At 49.5% G+C, this 23,439-nt stretch overlaps 11 protein-coding genes across 11 annotated transcripts; 5 read left to right on the plus strand and 6 right to left on the minus strand.

Moving 5' to 3' along the window:
- Window positions 1-48: 48 nt before the first annotated feature.
- On the minus strand, window positions 49-430 carry N7481_007853 (uncharacterized protein; the record flags this gene model as incomplete). Its single annotated transcript, XM_057267072.1, has 2 exons — window positions 49-244; window positions 339-430. 2 exons carry the CDS (start codon window positions 428-430, stop codon window positions 49-51), a joined length of 288 nt encoding a protein of 95 aa, XP_057121273.1.
- A 1,072-nt stretch (window positions 431-1,502) lies between these two features.
- On the minus strand, window positions 1,503-2,870 carry N7481_007854 (uncharacterized protein; the record flags this gene model as incomplete). The annotated part of the gene is made up of 4 exons (XM_057267073.1): window positions 1,503-1,920; window positions 2,020-2,494; window positions 2,551-2,607; window positions 2,681-2,870. 4 exons carry the CDS (start codon window positions 2,868-2,870, stop codon window positions 1,503-1,505), a joined length of 1,140 nt encoding a protein of 379 aa, XP_057121274.1.
- A 313-nt stretch (window positions 2,871-3,183) lies between these two features.
- N7481_007855 (uncharacterized protein) lies at window positions 3,184-5,634 on the minus strand (the record flags this gene model as incomplete). Its single annotated transcript, XM_057267074.1, has 3 exons — window positions 3,184-3,451; window positions 3,517-5,479; window positions 5,553-5,634. 3 exons carry the CDS (start codon window positions 5,632-5,634, stop codon window positions 3,184-3,186), a joined length of 2,313 nt encoding a protein of 770 aa, XP_057121275.1.
- A 316-nt stretch (window positions 5,635-5,950) lies between these two features.
- N7481_007856 (uncharacterized protein) lies at window positions 5,951-7,697 on the minus strand (the record flags this gene model as incomplete). Its single annotated transcript, XM_057267075.1, has 2 exons — window positions 5,951-6,199; window positions 6,252-7,697. 2 exons carry the CDS (start codon window positions 7,695-7,697, stop codon window positions 5,951-5,953), a joined length of 1,695 nt encoding a protein of 564 aa, XP_057121276.1.
- Window positions 7,698-9,010: 1,313 nt separating this feature from the next.
- On the plus strand, window positions 9,011-11,827 carry N7481_007857 (uncharacterized protein; the record flags this gene model as incomplete). Its single annotated transcript, XM_057267076.1, has 4 exons — window positions 9,011-9,086; window positions 9,258-9,712; window positions 9,770-10,423; window positions 10,475-11,827. The coding sequence occupies 4 exons, from the start codon at window positions 9,011-9,013 to the stop codon at window positions 11,825-11,827; spliced, it is 2,538 nt and encodes an 845-aa protein (XP_057121277.1).
- An 882-nt stretch (window positions 11,828-12,709) lies between these two features.
- On the plus strand, window positions 12,710-14,548 carry N7481_007858 (fungal specific transcription factor domain-containing protein; the record flags this gene model as incomplete). The annotated part of the gene is made up of 1 exon (XM_057267077.1): window positions 12,710-14,548. One exon carries the CDS (start codon window positions 12,710-12,712, stop codon window positions 14,546-14,548), a length of 1,839 nt encoding a protein of 612 aa, XP_057121278.1.
- An 847-nt stretch (window positions 14,549-15,395) lies between these two features.
- N7481_007859 (glyoxalase 3) lies at window positions 15,396-16,174 on the plus strand (the record flags this gene model as incomplete). Its single annotated transcript, XM_057267078.1, has 2 exons — window positions 15,396-15,990; window positions 16,050-16,174. The coding sequence occupies 2 exons, from the start codon at window positions 15,396-15,398 to the stop codon at window positions 16,172-16,174; spliced, it is 720 nt and encodes a 239-aa protein (XP_057121279.1).
- Window positions 16,175-16,622: 448 nt separating this feature from the next.
- N7481_007860 (putative TFIID and and SAGA complex TAF10 subunit) lies at window positions 16,623-17,606 on the plus strand (the record flags this gene model as incomplete). The annotated part of the gene is made up of 3 exons (XM_057267079.1): window positions 16,623-16,626; window positions 16,689-16,915; window positions 17,172-17,606. The coding sequence occupies 3 exons, from the start codon at window positions 16,623-16,625 to the stop codon at window positions 17,604-17,606; spliced, it is 666 nt and encodes a 221-aa protein (XP_057121280.1).
- Window positions 17,607-18,304: 698 nt separating this feature from the next.
- On the minus strand, window positions 18,305-18,863 carry N7481_007861 (mitochondrial 37S ribosomal protein uS19m; the record flags this gene model as incomplete). The annotated part of the gene is made up of 4 exons (XM_057267080.1): window positions 18,305-18,347; window positions 18,432-18,614; window positions 18,729-18,744; window positions 18,821-18,863. 4 exons carry the CDS (start codon window positions 18,861-18,863, stop codon window positions 18,305-18,307), a joined length of 285 nt encoding a protein of 94 aa, XP_057121281.1.
- A 336-nt stretch (window positions 18,864-19,199) lies between these two features.
- Window positions 19,200-20,680, minus strand: N7481_007862 (inositol polyphosphate multikinase; the record flags this gene model as incomplete). Its single annotated transcript, XM_057267081.1, has 2 exons — window positions 19,200-20,409; window positions 20,595-20,680. The coding sequence occupies 2 exons, from the start codon at window positions 20,678-20,680 to the stop codon at window positions 19,200-19,202; spliced, it is 1,296 nt and encodes a 431-aa protein (XP_057121282.1).
- Window positions 20,681-21,622: 942 nt separating this feature from the next.
- N7481_007863 (uncharacterized protein) lies at window positions 21,623-23,305 on the plus strand (the record flags this gene model as incomplete). The annotated part of the gene is made up of 5 exons (XM_057267082.1): window positions 21,623-21,667; window positions 21,726-21,811; window positions 21,866-21,883; window positions 21,937-22,191; window positions 22,258-23,305. The coding sequence occupies 5 exons, from the start codon at window positions 21,623-21,625 to the stop codon at window positions 23,303-23,305; spliced, it is 1,452 nt and encodes a 483-aa protein (XP_057121283.1).
- Between the last annotated feature and the right edge of the window lie 134 nt (window positions 23,306-23,439).

Below are 23,439 nucleotides of genomic sequence, written 5' to 3' on the forward strand. Positions count from 1 at the left end.
CGGCTCCGCTCGGCTCAGTTCGGCCCAGCGATGGTGATGGTGAGGTCATCACCGCCCATACATGTCCAAGGCCTGTTGAACATCATGCAGACTCTCCTTGTTGCCATAAGCATCCATCAACTCTCGGTTCTTCGCCAAGCGCTTCTCTTCTTCTTGGATGGCGAATTGGCGACGAGCTTGTGCTTGTGTGTAGTAGTTGTATGCGCCGAAACCAAGACCGACTGCTGCGACGACGGGGATGTACCTGGAGAAGGTGAGTTAGTACAATGGAGGAAGAGAGAAAGAAGACAAGAGTCGAGCTCAAACTGGACTCGGTGATCGGGAAAAGGGGCACGTACCATCGTCCGTGCCTGGGCTTCAAGCTCGGGCTGGTTGGGTGGGATCGGTATTGTGAGGGCTTGTTTGTGCCAGGAAATGCGTGTGAAGACATGTTGTGTTGATTGAGGATGGAGGAGCTGAAAGAGATGATAGCTCGACTTGGATCTCTGGAGGAGTGAGAGTGAGTGGTGAGAGTGAAAGAAGGGAGAGAAAGAGAAGCGGCGCGTGCACCGGGCCGGACTTTAATGGTTGGCCGCGGAATGCGGGGATTGCATGACGTGGAGATATCATCAGCCCACACGCGATCATACTATTACTCTTTTAATTCCCCCATTATAGCATGATTGATTCCCTAGTAATACTACTGGTCATAATATACCCCTGGTATACATCTCATGTTTCCCTGGATGCTCAACCCTCCACCATTAACATCACCAACCACCACATCTTCAATATCCGACAATCGGATCTTTGGGGTTAAATGATAATCCCCCCCACAGCTTGGCACAGCTTGGCAATTGCACTGCCCCGCGACCGGAGGAATCCTTTCCAGCCAATCACGAATGAGCTATGCTAACTAGTTGTAACAAGTTGTTACTACGGCAGTTAATCTTCGGCTGATTCGCCAACTTCGTTTTCATAAAATGATCCGGGGGGGGCATAAGAAATTTAGTACATAAAGGAGCATATTTATCGAGCCAACGATTTGCCGGAACTCGTCAATTGATCGCTTCTCTTGTTTCTTGCCTTGTCTCCGCAAGAAGCGATTCAGAACGGGAAGATATGTTCCGTAAAGCTGGTATCTCTCACTTAACTTGGAGCTATCATTTCCATAGACCAGCGTATCGGTGAGAACTTCAGCCAGATCCCACGGGTCCTCTTCAAGCAAACGACAGGTAGTGGCAGCGAAACTGAATAAAGGAACAGAAATCTCAACAAGTTTGCGAATACTTTCTCCGCCAGGCCAATTATCAGGCAGATCATTATCTCTCCGGATCTGGGAAATTTTAGGCTCCAGAAATAAAGAGATATCATGTTCTATTTCAACCTTTGGTACCTCGAACAAAGTCTTCGTGCTGATCTGCTATTTTTGAAAAGCCAAGCCGAATGGGCAGCTGCGGACGACTGGTCAAGAAGATTCCCCTCGTTGTTAATAATATACAATAATAGAAGGTATCGATATCTCAGATCAAAATTTTATCCGTGCTTGCGGCATCCCCACCTCCGCCGTCTTTAGATTGTACATCAACCTTGAACGATTGATGATATTTTATACCCTTGGGATCATTTAAAGGGTCCACACTGCTCCCTTGGAGACTGTGAAGCTGGTAGGAGTGTTGACCTCTACCGTTAGGTTGGAATCTCCTCAAATCCGACCCATGCGATGTTTTCGCAGTATTACTTGGGTTAGATGAGAACAAGGATAGTCGCGGGAGATATGTTGCAATCAATCTTTTCATGCGCATTGCACAAGCGCAGACGATACCGAGATTTATCTCAACCATTGACCATATTCCCAGGATCGCTTCAGTGTAGGTTACGTCTTCAGTTTTGTCGAGGAGGAGGACGTATGGTAGGCGGGCAATCGAGCAAACAATGACGCTGAGCAAGTTAGCCAAAACTCACAACCAGAGATTTTTAACGAAAGCAAATGAAACACAGATGGATAATTGCAGCGAGAAGAGAGGGAGAAAAACTCACCCAGATCCCAGAGTTAGAAGACATCCGACCGTGATCTTGTTCTTCGTCGATAGATGAAGGGCATGGATTGTCGGTATGGGTAAGGCTATGACAGCAATGTCTGATGCAATGTTCAAAACTGATTGAGCCAAAGCAACATTCTCCAGGCATGCCGTCGTTCCGGTTTTGAGCGGGTTGCATGGCCCTCCCACGATGGTACATAATACCAGGGTATATGCGAATATGGATACAGCAACAGCTACCACAATACAGCGATAGATGACCGAGGGATTAATCCGAAATAAAACGGACACAATGGCCATTTTTGTAATGGCTGGACATATCAAATAAGTCAAGGTGTTGGGAAGCAAGCCCTGCTCTGCGTTAGTCTTATACTTCCTTGGAATGTTTCGATGTTCCGATCTGACCTTGTTGAATTCCATAAGATCCGCTAATGAGACATTCCACATGTGTTTTCCCCAGCCCCATTTCATTTCTATCGCATAATTCAGTTAGTATACGCTCCGTTGCGCGATATAGCGAAGGACTTACGATTGACTATCGTGGCGAAGTAGGTCGCAGAGACGCCATAGGAAATTATGATCGTAACTATTTAGCGAATAAAGCGTAAATACTCTGTTCCACATCATCAATCGCGGGAGCTTGATAGCACGACACTTACTCAGATCCAGCTCGATATTTTTGATCAACTTGACCGCTTGGAAGACCCGAAGACCCAGGAAGCACGTAGCGATGAAGAAGGTGACACCAAAGGAAATGACGGTTCCAATCTGAAGTGAGCTATAGGACCCATTAAAATGCGATGTCTGGCCGGCCGGCGGCTGCATTCCTGGTGTTGTAGACAAATCCATTGTGTTCAAATTGAATTACCGCCTCATTCTTCAGACCATTTGAAAAGTGTCAGAACACAATCTGCACATGCAACACTAGACATGGGCTACGACCACCTTATCTAAATTGAAGCAAAACTCCGGTGGCGATTCTGACTCCAGCTACCAATCAATTCTTGGAAGCCTTGGAAAGCCTCCCCACCACGTGATGAAAGGCGAATGCGTGGTCCAGACCATGGATTCACCGAAGAGTGGGGGATTCATTGGTTCTCCATCTCCTCCTCCACATCCCCAGATATCAGGTACACATAAGGAGTATAGGCTGCCCTCTCCATTATGGGAAGAGCTTCTTGAGAGCCAAAGCCATCCAACCAGGCCCATATTGGAAACGTCCGGGCAGTCCGACGGCGGTGGTCGCAAATGTTTCGATCGTGGGGCGCCCAATAGGCAGTCTATGTTGACCAATCCCCTGCATCGCGCGAAGCTCGGCGCGGATGGCTTTAGTTTGTTCGTTTTGGTGAGCTGCACGGACGGCTTGACGGGGCGAGTCTTGTGTTAGGTCAATATCGGCATCGTAGTCGTCATCTTGTGTGGGTGGATTACTAAAGGTTGAACCGGTATTAGCCATCTTAAATTCCTCGCTCAGTATGATGATCTTGTATCTTACCTTTGATTTGATCCGTAATCACTGGACAGATCAAACCCTCCTGGCTGGTTGGTCAAAGCAGCGGGCCCATCTTCCGAATATCCGTATCTTCTGCGGATGATCGGCTTCATATCACTCACGCAATCTTCATGTTGCGAGCCCTCGTCATACTCGTGGTCGATACTGGAGACTGAATCAGATCCTGATCCGGAGCCCATAGTTGTCCGCCAATTCCAGGGGAAGTATCGTGAACTTGGGCGTTGTTCGGCTGCAAAGGGGCTGGTACTACTGAATCGACGGGGGAAATTGCGCGGAAGGGTGTGACTATCACGACGTCGCAGGTTTCGTGGGAGATAGCGAGGTATACGGATCTCCGCAACGCCGTCGGTTTGCCCAGAGGGACGGGACTCATGAAGAGCGTCTGCCACCCCGGCACCATTCTGTGAAACCTGAGAGCAGGCCGGCCCGGTGAGGGAGACAGAGTCATCTTCACCGGCTGAATCCTGGAGAATGACGGACGAATTGCTCGCATTGTGGGCAGGATCGTTGCTGTCACTGCTAGACTCAATGTTTTGCTCATCTCCAGCATCCAAAACCCCCGAGCTTGCATCGCTTCTATTGGTATCTCCATCGCCGTACAGATCAGATCCCACATCATCAAAGCGGCCAGCCCGTTGAGGCCCAGGATGCTCGATAGCCTCACTAGGCTCAGGTAACTGGGGATCGAAAGCAGACTCAAAGTCGGGGGAATTAGAAGGATCCCTTTTCATCGGTTCGCAGTCTTGATTGATGATGCATCCCTGCAGTGTATTATCGGCCTGGAATTCCTCGATCTGGGGCATGGATTGATAGGGTGTATCTGGAGCCGAAGATATCGACAGTGGCTCGAGTCTGATATCCCCTGGGCACAAGGTCTGGATTATGGAACTCGTGATGCTCTGAATTCCGTTGAATTGATCAAGGGCCTCACCCAGGCCCAACTTGATCTCCTCCAGTCTGTCAAACACCTCTGCTCTGATCCGCTTCCATTTGATTCGCAGCCCCACGTGTGATGGACTGCTTGCCGAACACATTGCAATCTCGGCATCCACCGATTGAAGGTGTCTGCTCGCAGCACCCAAGGCCATTTCCAATTGCTCATGAAGGTAGATCAGATATTCAACCTGAAGAGAGTCCATCGGTCTTCCAACCAGGTCGAGTATGAGGCGAAGATCGGCCTTGAAGTCAATGAAATTTGCATCCTCGACTCCATTAACGATATTTTGTACTTGTTCCAGCTTCGACCTGAAGATGCCCGCGGAGTGGAAATTAAGATCGGAATTCACATCCAAGGGTGGAAAGTAGTTCTCGTCCATTTGTTGAGATGCGTTGGCTCCTTGGTAGACACTCATTGACTGCTGAGGAAAGACAGGGGGCAGAAATGATTGAACAGGCATTGGGATAATGACCGGGGCCGGAGCTGTGGTGATTGGGATCTGGTGGAAGACGCTGTCATTTTGTACTGGATCAAGTACGAAAGAGGCTGAACTTTTTACCACGGCCGCACCGCCTCGAATATAATTGCTGTCGATGATCCTCGTAGGCGAACTTTGGTAACATGTGCTATGTTTGGCTTGAGGCGGTTTCCATTCTTCAGAATCCCTCTCCACTTGGATCGAATCTTCTCCGGTAATCATGGGAACGATACGGCCTCCAGCAGTCACACGCTGATTTTTTGGAGAAGAATGTTCTTTGAGAAAGCGAGCAAAGCCTGCATCAGTTGTCGTCAACGGTTTCGGAGATATCTTTCTTTTGTTGGCTGTCGATCGATTATGCGGCTTAGGAGTATGAAGCTTGGGCGTATGCAGCTTTGGCGTATGCAGCTTGGGTGTATGTCCCAATGATTGAACAAGATGTGGGCCTGCAGAGGTCTTCGAGGCGAGCTTTTTGCGAGGAGTCACTCGGGTTGCTGGCTTTTGAGGATGCCCGGGACGTAGTAGTTTACCTGCGAGAATTGTAAGAAATTGTGTGGAGGATGCAGAATGTTACCAACTCGATGATGGGGAGGAGATACTGACAATCTTTGACGTGACCAGTCCAGTTACAGGTAACTTCTGTATCCTGGTATAGTGCCATGAGCGTGGGGATGTTGTACTTCATATTGATCGGGGTGATGATAAGACATACCTGAAGATGGACTGAAGGAGGGAGACTAAGGTTGTAGCAGTGAGTTGGTCGAAGTTGAGGCCTCAAGGGAAGGCACGAGGTGAAGCACAAGCACAAGCACAAGCGCAAGCGCACATAAATAGTGCACCAAGAAAGAAGGAAGGAAAGAAAGAGCGATGGAAGGTGGGAAATTTCACATTGACTCTATCATTGGCATGGACGTTAACATTGTAAATACTCTAACTCGACTTTTGGTATCCAAGAACAAACACATCAATCAACCGCTGCCTGCCATAACAATTGGCTACTTCTACACGCTTTCCCGCACTTTAACCGGCTGCATCCCACTGTGAATCTTCCATTCCTCCTCATTCTCCTCGTCAAACGGCGAAACATGAGGTGCGCCGTCATGAGTTGGAGATGCGATATCCTCAACCTCCTTTCTCTGCTGACCCATTTCCCAGCTTCCGAGTCGCTCGTGTCCCTGAACCACAATTCCAGCAGCGGCACGATCATCATCAGTCCCTATATTTGGCTTGGAGGTACTACCCCAGGTCGGCTTTCGGAAATTGAGATCTGCATCACTGGCGTTCTTGTCGTTGCCTTTAAACCCCCCCGATGCTAGGCTTGTGGCCTCCACGTTTGCGAATGCCACAGAAGAAAAAGCCGATCATCCCAAAGAGAAGACCGACGCCCAGAGTCACGAAAGCTCCAATAACCCCGGCCACCGCAGGAGACATCTGTTTCTTCTGCGTCGAGGAGCTGCTGTCTCCCATCAACCCAGTACAGAAAATGGAATCCGCATTGCACTGAGTACACCATTCCTTTGTCGACTGCATCGCGAAGGTCTCGATTTCGGATTGGAACTCGCTATACGGAACATATTCCTGACTTGGCCCATTTCCGAAAAGCGGATATGAAGCGAACTCGGAGGAATCGGTGCCATTGTGGAGGTAAAATCTCACAAATAGATTATCAGCGCCCGGATAGCTGGGGGAAATCTCGTCCGTCTCGTAACTATAAAGTTCAAAGACAAGGGATCCGCCACGGACAAGGCGAGAATAGAAGTTTGGCTGTTGCTCCTTTGCCAGCCCCAGGAGAGAGGCCAGAGCCACGGCAGGCTCATCGCTACCAAACAGCAATGTCACTTTTTGCTGCAATCCAGACGTTCCAACGTTTATTGAAAAAGCGTTGAGAATACTCGCGGCCAAGCCTTGTCCAGCAACAGGATTCATGAGACCGATGGTAGAGTGTTGATCATCTTGCTTATTCGTAGCATATGTATACTGATCTGCAAGCCATCTTGAACGTCGCAGATCGTAATCGCCGAGAGTCTCGAGCGCCTGGGTATTGTGGAGAATCTCATAGTCCAAGAAGTCGGCAATGTCAACGGCATTCGTGTAGGTTGCTTGTGATTCATCCATTTCTCCCATCAATACTTCCTTCCAGAGTTTCGTATAGAAAGCGGCACTCTCCTGGGTAATGTCCTGGGCTTCACTGCTGTCCTGGTATTCGCTCACGGCGGCTTGATGCATAGGGCACTGTGCCTGACCCGCGACCAGGATAGACTGTGGGTCGGAGCTCCCGAGACTGACAATTTTGGGATATTGGTATCCGCCGAGGGGATAGCTATAGAAAGTGCCATTCGGTGTTGAGTCGGAGTCTTGGACATCGGATTGATTCAATGGTGGATAGAGGCCTTGCATAAAAGCTTGGGCAGAGGCAATGACATATTGATCAGTTGTTGTGAGGATGCTGACATCCTGTGAGTCGAGATAAAAAGGAGCAAGGCCTTGAATTGTGGATCCTGTGTCGTACACACTTCCTCCTGTCTTGACATATCTATCACGGAAAACCGACCCTGCCGCCTCAAGCTGGCTGGCTCCATAGTCAGATAACTCCCTGGTTCTCACCTGCGACATTATATTGGGGAGACTGTCTCCATATGTAGTGTATGCAAATATACCCCAAACGGTCTCTGTATAGTCCTGGGCCGTAGCTATGGCGGCCAACTGGACTGATACCGCAATCACGAGGGAGCAATAGATTGAGAACATGTCGGCGGTTGAAGCAGGCAGTAGCCTCGAGCTAATGGGAGGAGGAGGAGAAAGACGATGTATTGTAGTACTAGTATCTTCGGCAGCATATATCGCGAACAAGTATTGGAAAAAGGTCGCGGGACCTGTTTCCAGATAAAAAGGGCAGTCTAGGATTCTAGGTAGCATGGACCGGTTGGACCCTTGGTGCATACTGAATGGATTCGAGGATAACAGGAATCAGTACCACCAGAAAGCTGCTTTCGGAAACTCATCTTGCCGGGCGTTATTGAGAAACCATGGGCTTGAAAGTCGCTGGGGGCATCTAAGCTCCTCACGGTTAGGGTTTCGGGAGCTTCGGGTGGATCACCACTCGCAGCATTAGCCTAGAGAAAGCCTTCAAGCTTTAAAACCCAGTGTTCCATGGATGGAGAGAATGGTCTTTGGTTGGGTATGGTTAGCTGTTACTGGTCAGAGCAGATTCAGAGCGAAAATCCACCTTATAGCAATGTTCATTTTGTTTGTCCGGGATGCTCTTGGAATCGATTTTCCTTATTTCTTTCTCACAATAAATTACTTGCAAATTTGGATTCAAAGGGGGAAAAATTCGGTTCCCAGAGAATTCAGGTAGCCTGAAATGTAGGATAGGTGTGGTTGGAGGGTTACAGACCCAGGATGAAGAGCCAGCCAGTCCCATGCATCGATGACGCGCACTAATCATGGTTGACATGAAACAGATCACCAGGGGCAAAATGTAGACTACGGACAGATATACAATATTTATGAGACTAGTTTCAGTTCAGTCAAGATCTGCAGAATATCATGATTTTGAAGAGTATCTTACCAAACCAGAAAAGAATATCATTTCTAATTTCTAGTGCTTCGCGGGGATATTGTGGCCTTCGATATCAGGCGTTAATTCCGTACTTTTGGCACTGACCCGCTCGGACGATTGGCAGCATGTACTACATGGATAATATTAATATTCCTAGAAACACCCAGGAGTAAGATAGTGTGAACTTGGTATATTTCAATACTAGATACTCTGTATCTCACTGTGCATTAATTAACTAGTAATAACCACAATAGTGAACAAACAACAATAATTCGCCCTACAACTGTACTCCGTAGTACAATGTATTTCTCCGCATTCAGAGGCGGTCAAGTCATTGACCAATAATATTACCTGCTTATAATCGCACTAGAAAAAAGCCCCCCCCCGAGGCAAAAAACCTGACCTCCTGGAAGCCCTACAGCTGCGCCCTACCCCTACCCTAAGCCCTCATTTCTGCTCTTGGAAGTTGACAGCCCAACCCTAGATACTGATAGTCCAGATGGTCGAGACTCGAGGCAATCGGCCATCTTTCGATGCCACATCCGATCTTCCCTCATTTCCTGACGATGAACTGGGTGAGTGCTACATTGCCCTTGGTGTTTGCCTGTTTCTTGTAGCCCCATGCAGCTGGCGCCTACTACTACTATCTCCTTCTGTTGCCTCATCCTACCTTACCTAACCTACTATCTCCCCATTCCACCCTTATATACTCTTTGGCTGACCCCTTCCTTAATTTCCTGTAATAGATCAAAAGCCACCCCTTCTCCTCGAGGAAGAGGATCATGGTACCCCGCCTGCCGCTAAAAAGCGTCGTATGGATGCTGGCCCGGACGACGAGCCCTCCTTTCAGCAATCCCTTGACAGTTTAGATCAACACGGCCCCGGCCACAAGATTGAAGAAGAACTTGCGACTGCGCTCGGCGAAAGCGTCGTGGATTCACTCGAGCCTACCGATCACCCGGCGGGTGATCAATCTCAATCCGATCCGACCGTCACCCAGAATGACAACCCCAACATCAACGCTGATGTAGCGTCCATTATATCCGAAATAATGGATCACACGGAGCGTCAAGATCAAACGGTAGCTATGGGCACGCAAGAAATATCTCCGGTCGGCGAATTTCCCGGTGCGCGGGGCTTCGCGTTCCTCAAAGCCAATTCTCATCTGAAAATCCAAAGCTTACCCATCCTGGATAACTTGGTAAGTCTGATAGTTGCACTCTTTTTGGGAACGGATGTAGGTTCTGACCTTCCATAGTCGACCCAAATCCTCTCGTTTCTCTCCAAGAACAGTTACCAGGACCTCACTGCCATGGTATCCGAGCCGGAATCCGAGAACGGCCAAGCATACGCCACCATGCGCTCCCTATTCGATCACACCAAGAGGGTTTACACAGTGAAACACTCCTTCCTCCAAACTTCCGATCTTGAAATCACCGAATCATCCCAAGTTGACATCATTCGCAAGGCCAATTTGGCCTCTTTTGTTTCCAGTATTTTCGGCTCTCAGGAAATCGGGTTCTCGGAGTTGAACGAACACTTCTTAGATGTATTTGTGCCAGAGGGTGGCCGCTTGTTGAAGGTTCAAGGGGCTTTGTACCTGGAGCTCAAGACCCAGGCTTTCATTGCAGCCATGAACAGCAAGTCTCGTACGCGGACACAGCTTCTGTGTGAACTGTTCCCTGACGACATGGAACAACGACTACTGGGGAGACGTCCTGGTACAAAGCAATTGGCTCCCAGCGAAACCGACTTTGTGAATCGACTATCCTCCCGTCGTGACATTCTTCTTAATGACATCAACAACGAAGATGCACTTAAGGCTTTGCCCGACAAGTACCATTGGGAGCACTTCCTTCGGGATCTGAGCTCATACATTGCCAAAAACTTTGATCAAATCAATTCGCAACAGGTGTGTTACCACTTCTCCTGACCATCTCATCGATGTTAATGCTTACACTAGGGAAAGAAACCCATCAAAGGACGCCAACCTTCTAGCTCTAATGGCGATGCCCAAGAGTCGCCCAGCACTACCCATCAAGGGCAGTTCTCTGTGAGCCAACCGGTTGAGGTTCCGGTAGACCGCAACATGCATGGCGATCTCGTTGCCCGTGCTGCCCGTGCGGCGCAGATTGCGTTACAGGGCCATGGCCTCCGCCGCTCTCAGCAACAATCCCAGCAACAAAATCAATACCAACAAGCACCCTCTCAAGCTAGTCAATCTCCTCAACCTCATGCCCAACCTCATGCCCAGCCTCCGCAACAGCAGCAGCAGCAGCAACCGCAACAACAGCAACAACAACAATCGCAACAACCGCAGCAGTCGCAGCAGCCCACTCAGCCTGATAACCAATACCTTCACGGCTATACTGCTGCGCAGCAGCCCCAACAGCCTGCTCAACAGCAGCATCAGCATCAACAGCCGCATCAACAGCCGCATCAACAGTCGCAACCGCAGCCGCAACCGCAACCGCAGTTCCACCATAGCCCTACCCCGCCTAGTGGATATCATCAACAACAGCCTGGTGGCCTAACCTTTCAGCAAAGCCCCCTGCAAGCTAATTTCCAGCAATACAATCCGAATGCAGCACAGGCAATGCAGGCTCGAAACAATGGGATGTCTTCCCAACAACAGGGCTACCTTCCAGGTATACCCCACATCTCCCAATCGCAACCGACCCAAGTTCTCTACGAGCGGGCTCGGATGGCCGCATCAGCAAAGTCTTCACCCACCAGTCGAAAGTCCGGTCTCCCCAGTCAGCGGCGGCCTTGGACTACAGAGGAGGAAAATGCCTTGATGGCCGGTCTTGATCGAGTGAAAGGACCGCACTGGAGCCAGATCCTGGCCATGTTCGGCCCTGGCGGAACCATCAGTGAAGCTCTGAAAGACCGTAACCAGGTGCAGCTCAAGGACAAAGCTCGCAATTTGAAGTTGTTCTTCCTTAAGAGCGGGATTGAAGTGCCTTACTATTTGAAATTCGTCACTGGTGAGCTGAAGACTCGTGCGCCTGCTCAGGCTGCCAAGAGAGAGGCCCGCGAGCGTCAAAAGAAGCAAGGCGAGGAGGATAAGGCGCATGTCGAGGGCATCAAGGGCATGATGGCCTTGGCTGGGGCACACCCGTCGCCCGTTCACGGGCACGAGATGTCTGCCTCGCCCAGCCTTCCCCCGGACGCCAATAGCCAATCCGTGTTCGACCAGACCGCCGAACAGAACTTGATGCAGACGCTTAGTCAAGAGGTGCACGGCAGTCAATATCCTCAGCACCACGCCGCCACCCCCGACCACATCGATCCTCACATGCAACTGGGACAATAAGCGATTTTCGGCGCTCTTTATTTCTCGACCATTTTGCTAGTGGAGCTTAAGCTAGGAGTCCTGTATTTCAAACATGCAGACTCTATTTTTTTTTGCTGTTCATTTGCCTGGAGTTTTGAGGGATTGTACTATTGAATTTCCTCTGGAGTTTGCACATTACGAAGCGAAGTATGAAAAGCGGTGGATGAGTCTTGTACATTAGACATAGCTATCTCTGAAATTTGAACTGAACAAACAAACAAACCACCCTGGAGCAACTCAGTAATGATAACCACTCGATTCATCCGAGTTCTCACATGCCCAATGGTCTTCCCTCTGAGTCTGTCTCGTTTAACAAAAAGCACGACTGTTCACTTGCGGTCACATGACTATATACATCAACTTCTAATGCATGTCACATGATATATCACGTGCTGTGTATGTGAGATTGGCAGGGGAAGACATCCATCTTGTTTCCTCTGGACCACCAAGATCAATTTCGCTCTGAAACGGGCCTGTTAGTTTCGCACCACCTGGGCAGCTGCATATCGCCAAGCCACTTCTATGGTTGGGGGTTTGGACAATTCCCTGTTAGGACCTGAACATCAAGTGGGGTTGCGGCGTCGCCAGAGACGGGTCCAAGTAGCTAGAGCGTGTGATGCTTGTCGACTTCGCCGCGCCAAGTGCGACAATGGTGTACCATGTTCAAAATGCATGGAACGTGGAAACCACTGCAGTAATAGTGGTGCATCCAAGGCCTCAACTCTCACGGAAGCCTCCGAGGAAATTGCCCACCTCAAGCGGAAAGTGCAGCAATTAGAAACAGAGCTCAAGCGGCAGGGTTCCGACCAACACTGCCTACCAAGTCCTATAACATCATCACCGTCATTGCATTCGGCTTTTATGTCCACAGGACAGGACCATGGCCCTGGCTTGAAACGGTACCGTGATGGTATTCAATTTAGGCCTACGCGCTCCTCTAACGAGACGTGGTTTGGGCCATCATCGCTTTACTATTTTATCCAGCGTCTTAGCAAGTTTCTCAACCTTCAACTTCGAAAGGAAGATCCCGTCCATCGTTTGCATCCTGTTTCAGCCAGTTATCACAAATTCCTGGATGTACCGGACGAGGGCCTACTTGGAAGTCTAAGCTGTCCATGGGCACCTCCAGCCGAGGAAGTCCCTACTGCGGGCGTTTACCTAAGTCTCATACAAGAGGATTACTTTCTAAATCTTTATTGGCAAACCTACCATACGTCGCTTTTTCCGATTGTGGATGAGACACAGTTCAAGAATCACTATCAGTCTCTCTTGGTGAATGGCGGTCAGGGGCGAAGACCCTCAGCCCTCGTCGATATTATGATTGCCATGTGCATGCAATATGCAACCTCAACAGTGCCTGCAGAGGTTCAGGGAGTTCTTGCTGAGGGCAAAGATGCTCTAGTTGCGGGTCGGTGGCACTATTGGCGTGGGCAAAAGTTGCTCAAGTATGAACTTGACAGCCCATCGTTATCAACACTACAATGTCATCTGGTTTGTGCAGTCTACATATGTGGCGGATCTTTCCACAATATGATGCATAGTACCGTAGGCCTCGCTGTAAGCACTGCTTATATGCTTGGTCTGCATCTGGATCCCCCGCCGACCATGTCCGAAAAGGATCGCGAGATGCGCAGGCGGCTTTGGTGGGCAGTCTACCTCATGGACAGCAAAGCCGGAATGAAGCTTGGTCGTCCCTTTATGATTTCTAGCTCCTACGCCATGCCGTCTTTACCTAGTGACACTCTTGACGCCGCTGTGAGCTCCGGATCCATGTTTGCTCCTATCGGACAGAATGTCACATGGCTGAGCTATAATCTACACATGGTTCAACTTTACATCAAAGCTCGAACAGCCTACACAGCCTTTTTCGACCAGTGTATCCATTTACAGGAAGGTCAGGCTCTATGGGCTGATCATGAAGCCCAAACCTCCAGCGCGGGACTTTTAAACACACACGCCCAGAGCTTTCAAGAATGGGTTGATGGTGTTCCAGAATCTCTGAAATTGAAGCGTCAAAACAATGGTCAACCCATTTCCACAGATTTTACCTCCATTATATTTGAGCCATTTACTCCACCTTGGCTGCAGCGACAACGCTTGCTCCTCGAACACACATATCATCATCTCAGCATAAACATTTATCGACCATTCATATCCTTCGCCTTGAAACCGCCGGCGGATTCGATTGCAGAGGAACTTGCCATTAGATGCGCTTCTCATGCGATAATGTTGACGATGATCACGCACCAGGCGCTCATAGAATCAACGCTCTTTGACGGGTGGCACGAGGCCTTCTTCTGTCAGTGGAATGCAGTTATGACCCTTGTTGGGTTCGTGATGTTATTTCCATCTTCGACAATATCCAACCAGGCTAAGCAAGCAATTAAATTGGCTATCTCGGTCTTCGATAATTTCGGCGCCAAGTTTCCTGTCGCAGCGAACGCAGCAAAGATAGTTCGTGATTTATTTGTCAAATTTGAGGTCCTCGCAAAGCCCAGCGAGGTTGTGTCTAACGCTGCGATTATACCCCCAGACTTTGAAGCCAGCTCCTCATCATCGGTGTCAATTGACCAATCCCTGTCATCACATGATCCTTTCGATTCACCGGGGTTCAACCTGTTTGACATGGCTGTCGACATTGATTTCTGGAATAGTGTTGAGGCGTTATGGCCCGAGTTTGACAACATATCACAATTTTAAGCAGAATCATGAACGCCAAATGATCTGTCTCTCTGAAAATCTCATTATATAATGCCTTTATTGAATTTTAATCTAACTCATAGATCTCGCATTGCATTGAAGTCTAAATAAAAACCCATTAGCGTTGGTTCGGTGGTCCTCTTTGGAAGCAGGAATACTGTCCTCGCCCAGCTTGATCGGTCTGGCTCGGCTAGAAGTCACTGGCTGTCTCTAAACCTATTGTTACCTATAGTTTGACCAGAAATGATTTTGCATTTATCAGCGACTAGAATGCGATCAACAAGGTTTCTAGTGAACCAGGCGTGTTTTTCTTCGTACCCGCCTCAGAGTACAACCATAATTCAGTTGCGTGCGGGCCAATATTCTGTCTTTGTCAATCATTCGATCATCATCAGCATTTCGTTAATTACAATGGCAATTTGGTGGTCAGTCCTAATAAATCGGCTGGACTTTCGTCGGAGGTACGGAGTTGCGCAGACAGTCGCTTACTCCACTCTGCAAGGCGGGCCTGGACGCAAGAGGTATTGGGAGGAAAAGGCGAGCATTCGCGCGAATATGATTGGATACTGGTCAAATATGCACTGGCGGTCTGATAGAGGCGCCATGGCTTGGATCCCGGTTAAATGGGCCTGCGTAATTCAATCTGCAAATAAGCCGGAGTTGCGGAGTCGCGGGATGACGGAGTCGCGGAGTTGCGGAGTGAGGCTGACAGCCCAACTAACTATAGATGAGACGGCCTATAAATTCCCATCCCATCTGCACATTTTCAAAGTAATATTCACATCTCATCACAGCATCTTTCTAATATAAGAAAAGTCTACTATTCCAACAATTTTCCAAATTCAAAATGTCTCCTCCTCGCAAGGCGCTCATCAGCATCACTTCGGCCCAGGCCACACTCTTCCAAGGAAAAGAGACGACTGGACTTTTCATCAGCGAAGCTCTTCACCCATTCAAAGTTCTCACTGCTGCGGGCTTTGAAGTCGATCTCGCCTCCGAGACAGGAGAATACACTCCTGACTGGCTGTCGCAACAGCCAGACTTTCTCAATGGCGATGATCTCAAGACCTGGAACGATCACAACAGTGACTTTCGCCGAAAGCTAGACAATCTACACAAGGCCGCCGACTTAGATGTATCCCATTATGGCATCTTCTACGCCTCTGCTGGCCATGCCGCTCTGATCGACTATCCCACTGCATCCTCCTTGCAGAAAATCGCCGAGGAAGTCTGGGCAAACGGTGGTGTTGTTGCCTCGGTATGCCACGGTCCTGCAATATTTGCCAATCTTCTCGATAAAGCAACTGGAGAGCCTATCATCAAAGGCAGAAAGATTACTGGATTTACCTCTGAAGCCGAGGACACTATGGGAATCATGGCTGAGCTTCGGAGTTGGAATTCTGAGCTGGTCGAGGAAATTGCCAAACGTCTTGGGGCTACTTGTGAGTTATACTTAAATTTGAGAATTGCCCCCTTATTTCAGAGCTAATTCAAATTACAGATGAGCGTTCCGCTGGAGTTTGGGATGACTTCCACGTCGTTGATGGCCGTCTGGTGACAGGCCAGAATCCTGCCAGCGCAGCGTCAACTGCCCAGGCAGCGGTTGAGGTTTTTGAGGGTTTATGATTAAATACTTGTCAATAATTGTCGCTATCTTTTCCAATGTCGAAACATTTGCTAAAGCTTTGCTGCCCAATTCAACCGCCCAGGATATCGGCATGAATTATCGTAAAGCAATGAATTATACATGGGGCCTCTGGGTGTGGCCGTCGTAATCGAGTGAACTTACAGTAGAATTTACATGCTTTCACTATGTTATTCCAACTTGAAAGTCTCTTATATTAGTAGTTACAACTTAGTAGTATAGATCTCATGAATATCAGAACCGACTCCACCGCCGAGATGGGCCGTGCACCTCCACCCGTGACTCGCTCTGTGACTGGCTCTGCGACGATAGGACGAACATCTGACCACCCCCAGCTCACCACTGAATTGATTGGTCTTGTCACACCTGGTCCCTGCAGCCTATTGTTTGATCCTATAGGGGAGTGACAACATCCATGACCTGCCCACCATGAGTGAACAACCTTCCCCCCCCAACCGCCAAACGGGTCACAAGAGCACTCTATCCCGCCATCAGCTACTCCTGCTGAGCCAGCCACTGATTCGGCCGTGAAGCCCGAACCTGACCTTGACACTTCGATCGAACAAGATATCGACATGAATGCAGAACAGACCCAGGCCACCGGCGACGACAACGCTCCTCACCCAACGGATGCCGATCCCATGGCCGCCGCGCCGCAGCCGTCCAAGAAGGAGACCAGCTTGCGCGAGTTCCTAGGCAAGATGGATGATTATGCGCCAATAGTACGTGATTTCCTCCCGTTTCCTCCCGTTTCCTCTTCTGGGTTGGGCTATGCTACGCTGCGACCACCAGCCAAGCTACTACGTACACCCGACTACGTAGACTACCTACTACCCGCGTTATCTCACCTCGCCTCACCTCACTTCACTCTCACGCCAGCTCTCACCTAGAGAGACCTACGCGCGAAAGACATACACAGGGGCCTTCAGTCCAACAACAGCGAAAAAAATGAAGCTAACCTCCATACCAACTCTCTAGATCCCCGACGCAGTAACAGCTCACTACCTCACTCTAGCCGGCCTCCCACCCCCAGGCACCGGCCCCAATCAAACTCCACCACACCTCGCCCGCCTCCTCGCACTCGCCACGCAGAAATTCGTCTCGGACCTCGCAGCCGACTCTTACCAATTCGCCCGCATCCGCGCTTCCAACAGTTCCTCCGCCAACAACCCCATGGGCAGTTTGACAGCTGCGTCTGGTCTCGGCGGGCCCGCGGGCCCAGCGCCTGGAGGCCCTGCCGGCGGCGACAAGGGAAACAAGGGCAATACGCATCTCGGTATTCAGCGGGCTGGATTTGGAGGTGGGGGTTCGGGTGGTACGGGTCAGGGCCGGACTGTGCTTACCATGGAAGATCTTGGCATGGCGGTTTCGGAGTACGGGGTTACCGTTAAGCGCGGCGAGTTCTATCGTTGAGAACTGGCTGACTAGGGCAGACTGGGATCAGGGTTGCTTTGTGAGCGTTTCTTTATCCGCATCGCACTTCGTCCTTTTGTCTGGTTCTCATGCCTCGCCCATTTTCTCCGGTTGGGTTTCTTTTCTTATGTTACTATCTACGATGGGTTTCGGCGCTGGCGTACAAATCGGTCAAGCAGGCCGCTAACATTCGGCCCGGGCATTTTTGGATGGGAGGGAGGTTTTTTTCCTTCTGGAAATGGTGTTCTTTCTTGCTTTCTTTTCGAGTTTCGTCTTGTCATCTAGATGAGTTAGTCCTCTTAAACTATACGATCGATGTATACCATTTAAATCAGATATAAATTATGGTGAATGCATTTTTCCATGGCTAAACTCCATCCCACGAGTAGGTAATGTCACAAGGGATACCACTGATAAAACTATCTGTACACGGCACTGCGGCCAAATAAAAGAAACAAGGTGCTTTCAACAAAGCATGCCATCGATTTCCAGCCTAGATCGCTCTTCTCCACAGGGTATAAGAATTTGATTACGACTGATCTCTGCAATTTCGGAAATCCAGCCTCGAGCAATCGGGCGAAGAAGGGCGATTGTTGGCGAGAAGAGCGCATTGAAGCTGGGCCGGCGGGCACGGAGCATTGGTTTCGAGAGCCAATAAGTCTTCTTAACCGGGATGATGCCGCAATCAGGAAATTCGCTTATTTGTTCTTGGACTGCTTGTAGGTGAAGCGCTTTCGGGTCCTATATTGATTCTCCGGTTAGTTCAGATTCGGGTTGCGGGATACCCCGGGCCTGGAGATCGCTGGCCGGAGTTGGCTAACATACGCGACATATTCTCCGAGCTTGCGGCCGACCATCTCCTCTGTGATCTGAATCTCTTGGTAGGTCTTTCCGTTGTGAACAGCGAAGCGAAGGCCGACGAAGTTGGGGAGAATGGTTGCGGCGCGCTTTTGGGTGCGGATTGGGGGAGTGTTTGGTGGAGGGGGGAGGGTGCGCGGGAGAGGGAGACTGCATTGGCGGAGGTTAGTATTCCAATTCCCGGTTAAGTAAAATCATCCTCCCAGGGAATTTCATCGAGCAATGGCGGAGGGGGTGGTGCTTGGATTGACGGGTTGAACGTACGGGACAATGTTCGGGCCTGTTGGAGTGTGTAAGCAATGGGGCTCCTCCAGGATATCCGGATATTTATTTTCACTGGAAGCAGTGGAACATACCTTTCCAGACCGAGCGGCCCAGCAGAGCACGCGTGGCAAACATTTTGAGGTGCGATTGTCCGTGGTCGTGATCCGCTGAAGTTGAAACCTTTTTGGAGATTTCGAGATTACGTCAGCGTATATATCCAGCGGCTATTGGCCCGAAGTATACCCCGTATTTACTGATGTTCACTGCAGTCTATTGCTATTTCAAACTGCGCAAACTGAGGAGTGAACTTTGCTTTGTTTTGAATGCAGAAAGACCGCTTGTAAATGCATTAACTTGGCTAAATGACTTGAAGGTCTATATATAAGGAACGTTTGGCTAGGCAGAGAATTCCACACACACGCCAGCAGTTGCCAGCAACCAGCTGGGTTGATGTACTCACTGAGCCTGCGTTCACAGAGCAAGTTCCTCAAAGACCTTGACTAAGCTTCTAATCCCCATCAACATGTTTTCATCCGGCCCTTCCCCTGGGGCCCATCTGGCATGGGCGAAATCAATCACGCGGAGATCGTGGACTTTTGGTGGGTCTTCTTCGTCGTCTTCGTCAACTATTGTGGGCATCTCCATTGTCTGAGGATCGATGCTGATGTTGATGGCTGTTTGTGGGGTTCCATTGGCATCAACAAGCTCCAAGGCTTGTTCTGATATTTCGAAGCCAATTTCTTCATCGTCGTCGTCATCATCATCTTCTTCTTCCTGATCGTTTGGATCGGGGATCTTCTTTTCCTCTTCTAATGCATCCTCCATCGCTTCTGGATCGCCCTCGTAAACCACCAATACGCTGGCAGAGTACATACGACTCTCTTCAGCCTCAAGAACTTCTTGGATGTTTTTCAACTCCTTAGCCAACCGCTCAGCAACCAATTTAGAGCGGTCCACCTTGCCAACTTTGGCTCCGGCGAGGAAGGTCTCAAACCCCTGCTTCACATTCTCTTCGTTGAATGAGCGCCCATACCACTTGTCATATCTTCGGTACCCGTCCTTCTCAATGACTTCTCCCTTTGCACCCTCCGAGCCCTCGTATTTCGTAGCATACGGGTTGGTATGAGCGCCCTCATCCGTTCCACCATTTTCACCCGTCCATACCTTCATCCCAGCAATACGGTATCCCAAGGAAGAACTTGTTGTCTCCTTGGACACTGCATCCAGCTTGGTGCGTTTCGCCGGCGGAGCATCGTCCGCCCAGAGTCTAGCTCCGAGCTTGACGTCCAGCACGTTGGGTCGGCGAAACCCACAAGCGATGTTTTCCAGGACGATAGATAAGCCCGTTTCCAGCTTCTTGCCCCCGGACGGCACCCAGTGTTGTTCTAGCACGTGGCTGGGTTTGCCGGCATTTGGCGCGGCGGGGCCCCCCTCCGCTTGGGCTTGGGTGGGGGGAGCAGCTGAGGGCTCAGCAGGGCCAGGAACAAAGTGAGCGCCCGTTTCCTGGGCGGCAGCAATCGCCAGTGGCTCTTGCTGATCAGCGGACGAGAGCGTTCCCAGGAAGAGGGGCATGAACTCTTGGAAGGCTTTGTGGAGTGTACTCGATTCGTAGAACTCGATCTCCTGTTTCGTGCAAGGTTTCGCGATCATGTAGCCGGAATGGGTGCAGCGGACACCCTCACTAGAGGAAGAACGGATGACGTTAGCTCAAAGAACAAAGGTCAAGAAGCTTCCAAGCATATCTCTGGCCAGAAAGCTTAGCTTGTAGCTGGCCCTGATCGCCCATGTAGGACCGTTGACCCGTTGGCGGCAAGCTTTCGGGCGGTCGCGTGGACATCGGATAAGTCGGGGAAAGGCGAAACTTACTGGCCCGCAGCAACATGATCGAATGGGACCAAATCATCGCTGCCCAGCTGTGGCGTCTTGCGACTGTCTAGTTTCGAAGCGGGCATTGTGATGGAGAGGTCAGAACTGAGAAACCAAGTGATTCGGGGTCTGGTTCAGTCGTCTGCCGGATGACTCAACAAGCAAAGCTGAACGGTACTAGGAGTAACTTGAACCAAAGTCGAAAGAAGATTTTGTAGGGTGAAGGGTCAGGAACAGGAACAGGAACAAGAATGGAAAATCCGGGGTATAAATAAATAATTGTATCCACCTGGGCAGCAGATGGATGGGAAATGAAAGGCCGATCGGATGTCAGCGCTTCCACGAAGCCGGTTTCTAGTAATCTCGACCGTGCCAGTGACACCGTGCGACTCAGACCGGGATGTGTTGACGATTCTTTGGCTACTAGGCAGGATATTATAAGTAGTATTGCAAGTAAATGTCAACTAAAATAGGTATGCTTTTTAGATATAAGTAGGAACTGCCAGTGGTTAGCCTTGAAATACTAGTACTACGTAGTACCATAGTGATTCAAGTTTAAGAGATATATCACCACTGGTATCTCATCTCCAAAATATACCTCAACACAACATCATGCTATTCAAGTTACTTTGATACTACTAGTAGTACCTAGTATTAATAGTAGTAGTAGTAGTAGTAGTAGTAGTGATTAGTAAGGACTGTCCATAAGTGGTAAACAACTTGAAAACAAACAGGAAGGAACCACCCAAGCAGAAGCAGAAGCAGGCAGCCTGAGGGCACCGGTTTGCTCCTGCCTCACCAGCATCAACAACAACTTCTCCTGGGGGCGCCTTCCTCCAGGGTTCTTTCTTTCTACCTACCTACCTAGGTAGGTATCCTTCAACTTCTTTTTCTTTTTTCTTTTTCTTCCTCTCATAATCTCTCTTTGATCTACCATCACTCTTCATCAACATCGCTCTCTCTCTCATCTACTATCCTGATCGTCATTTGAATCATACACCAATCGCAACCTCGATCTCTAGCTCAAGATGGGAAAATCCAACTACAAGCGGCCAAAGAGCCAGCGCGGATTGGTCAGTATACAAAAACTCCAGAGCATCGTAAGAGAATACCATTAATCCATTCAAACAGTACAAGCCCACCGGCTTTGAGGAATACAGTGCTGATGGTCCAATCACTCCAGCTGAGCATGAGGAACTGTCCAAGCTTTACAATCCGTAAGCCAGCCCACCCACTCGCCTAGTAAGACCAAGACTGACACTTCAATTTAGGACCCGTTCATTCATTGAGTTTGTACTTTCACTCACACCTGGGACTTGCAACCTCTAACCATTCCACCCAGTCGATTCGAAGATGCCCTCATGCGGTTCCAACACAAGCGCCGGATCTTCCCCGACAGATTGAACGTATTTCACAAGTATTTGCAGTACGGCGGTGTCAGTGCTGGCCCAAATTATGGTACCGGAGTAAGTGCCAAAGAGGTGAAAGGAATGACCGAAGAGGAGGCCATGCAAGCTCGAACCCAGACCGCGGTTGAAAAGTCCCGAGAGAACCTGAATCTACATATCAGCTTCAATGAAGTCGCCAAAGGTTTCCTGTGAGTGATCTGAGATTTGATCGATATTTCCCTGTCAGACTTGTACCGCGTCCTAATTCAGCACAGTGGCTCGTTCTTTGTTACACACTTCAATCCAGAACGCCAAGCGGACATTGAACTTGCAACGGTTACGCTGAGAAATTTTTACACCTATCTTCTCTACCATGATGTTTGTCCCGAATACCAGGATGACCTCGAACAAGCACGAAAGACCTGCGACCTCGCTGCCATTGAACTCTTGAAGAGCATGCATCTCGTTCACAAAGCTCCAGGGGCCTTCAATCGCTGCTGTTCAATGCTGTTCGGCGGATACCATTTTGCTTCAGAGTGGGAAAACACTCCAGCTGATGGTCTAAAGAGTGGGGACGAGAAGTCTGACCAGATTGCCCGCAAAGTGGTCAAGTATGCTATTGCAGGAGCCGGTTCCAACGAGCAAGCTTCCCGGTTCCAGGAGTTGGTCCACCAGAACTTGGTTTCTACTATGAAGCTCGAGGACATTGACGGCTTTGAGATCCTCGAAGTGATTCAACCTGATGATGCCACCCGCGAATTTTACCAGCAAACTGCACCAGACCTGGTTCCAGTGGGCAAGATCCACGCTAAGTCCTACCGCGACCCGGCGAATCCAGACATCGACATGTCTCCAGATGAACGTGCGGAGTGGGACAAAGGCAATGGTCCTGCTTATGTCTTTGAGTTCTTCCTTGAACCTGAGCTTCTCGAGTTCTGCTACCCTGGATTGAAGATCATCACTGGTATCTGGGAAATCAACTGTGGTGTCTACTACTTCGACGAGATCATGTCGACATTGCCCTCGTTCTACACCTTGATCGCCAATGACCTGATGTTGCACTGGAAATGGCCAAAGGACCTGTCAAATGAGGATAGCAAACAGGAGGATGCCATAGAGCAATCTGCTAGGGAGGCAGTGGAGCAGTATCTGAAGGCTAATGATCCGAACAATCCCACTGACACTACCGTGATGGCAGGAGTCTCTGACAAAGTCTTGAAGAAATGCAAGGAGCTGACTGGCATAGACAATCTCAAGCTGGCAGGTCCGCCAAAGGAAAAGACTGGAATGGCAGATTCGGACTCGGAAGATGATGAGCTTTAGTGGTCTGGAATTTCTTCTTTAGCCCAGGGATTTTATTTCTTCCTTCTTTCCGTGGAATGAGCTGGCGTTGGTGGGGGAGAAGGGAGATGGAATAGAGTCCAACGAAGTACGAAGTTATGAATCTTGATTTCCAA

This window comes from Penicillium waksmanii (assembly GCF_028829765.1).
Source record: "Penicillium waksmanii strain IBT 27052 chromosome Unknown utg000007l:1.0-4314555.0:1.0-4317578.0, whole genome shotgun sequence".
NCBI lineage: Eukaryota > Fungi > Ascomycota > Eurotiomycetes > Eurotiales > Aspergillaceae > Penicillium > Penicillium waksmanii.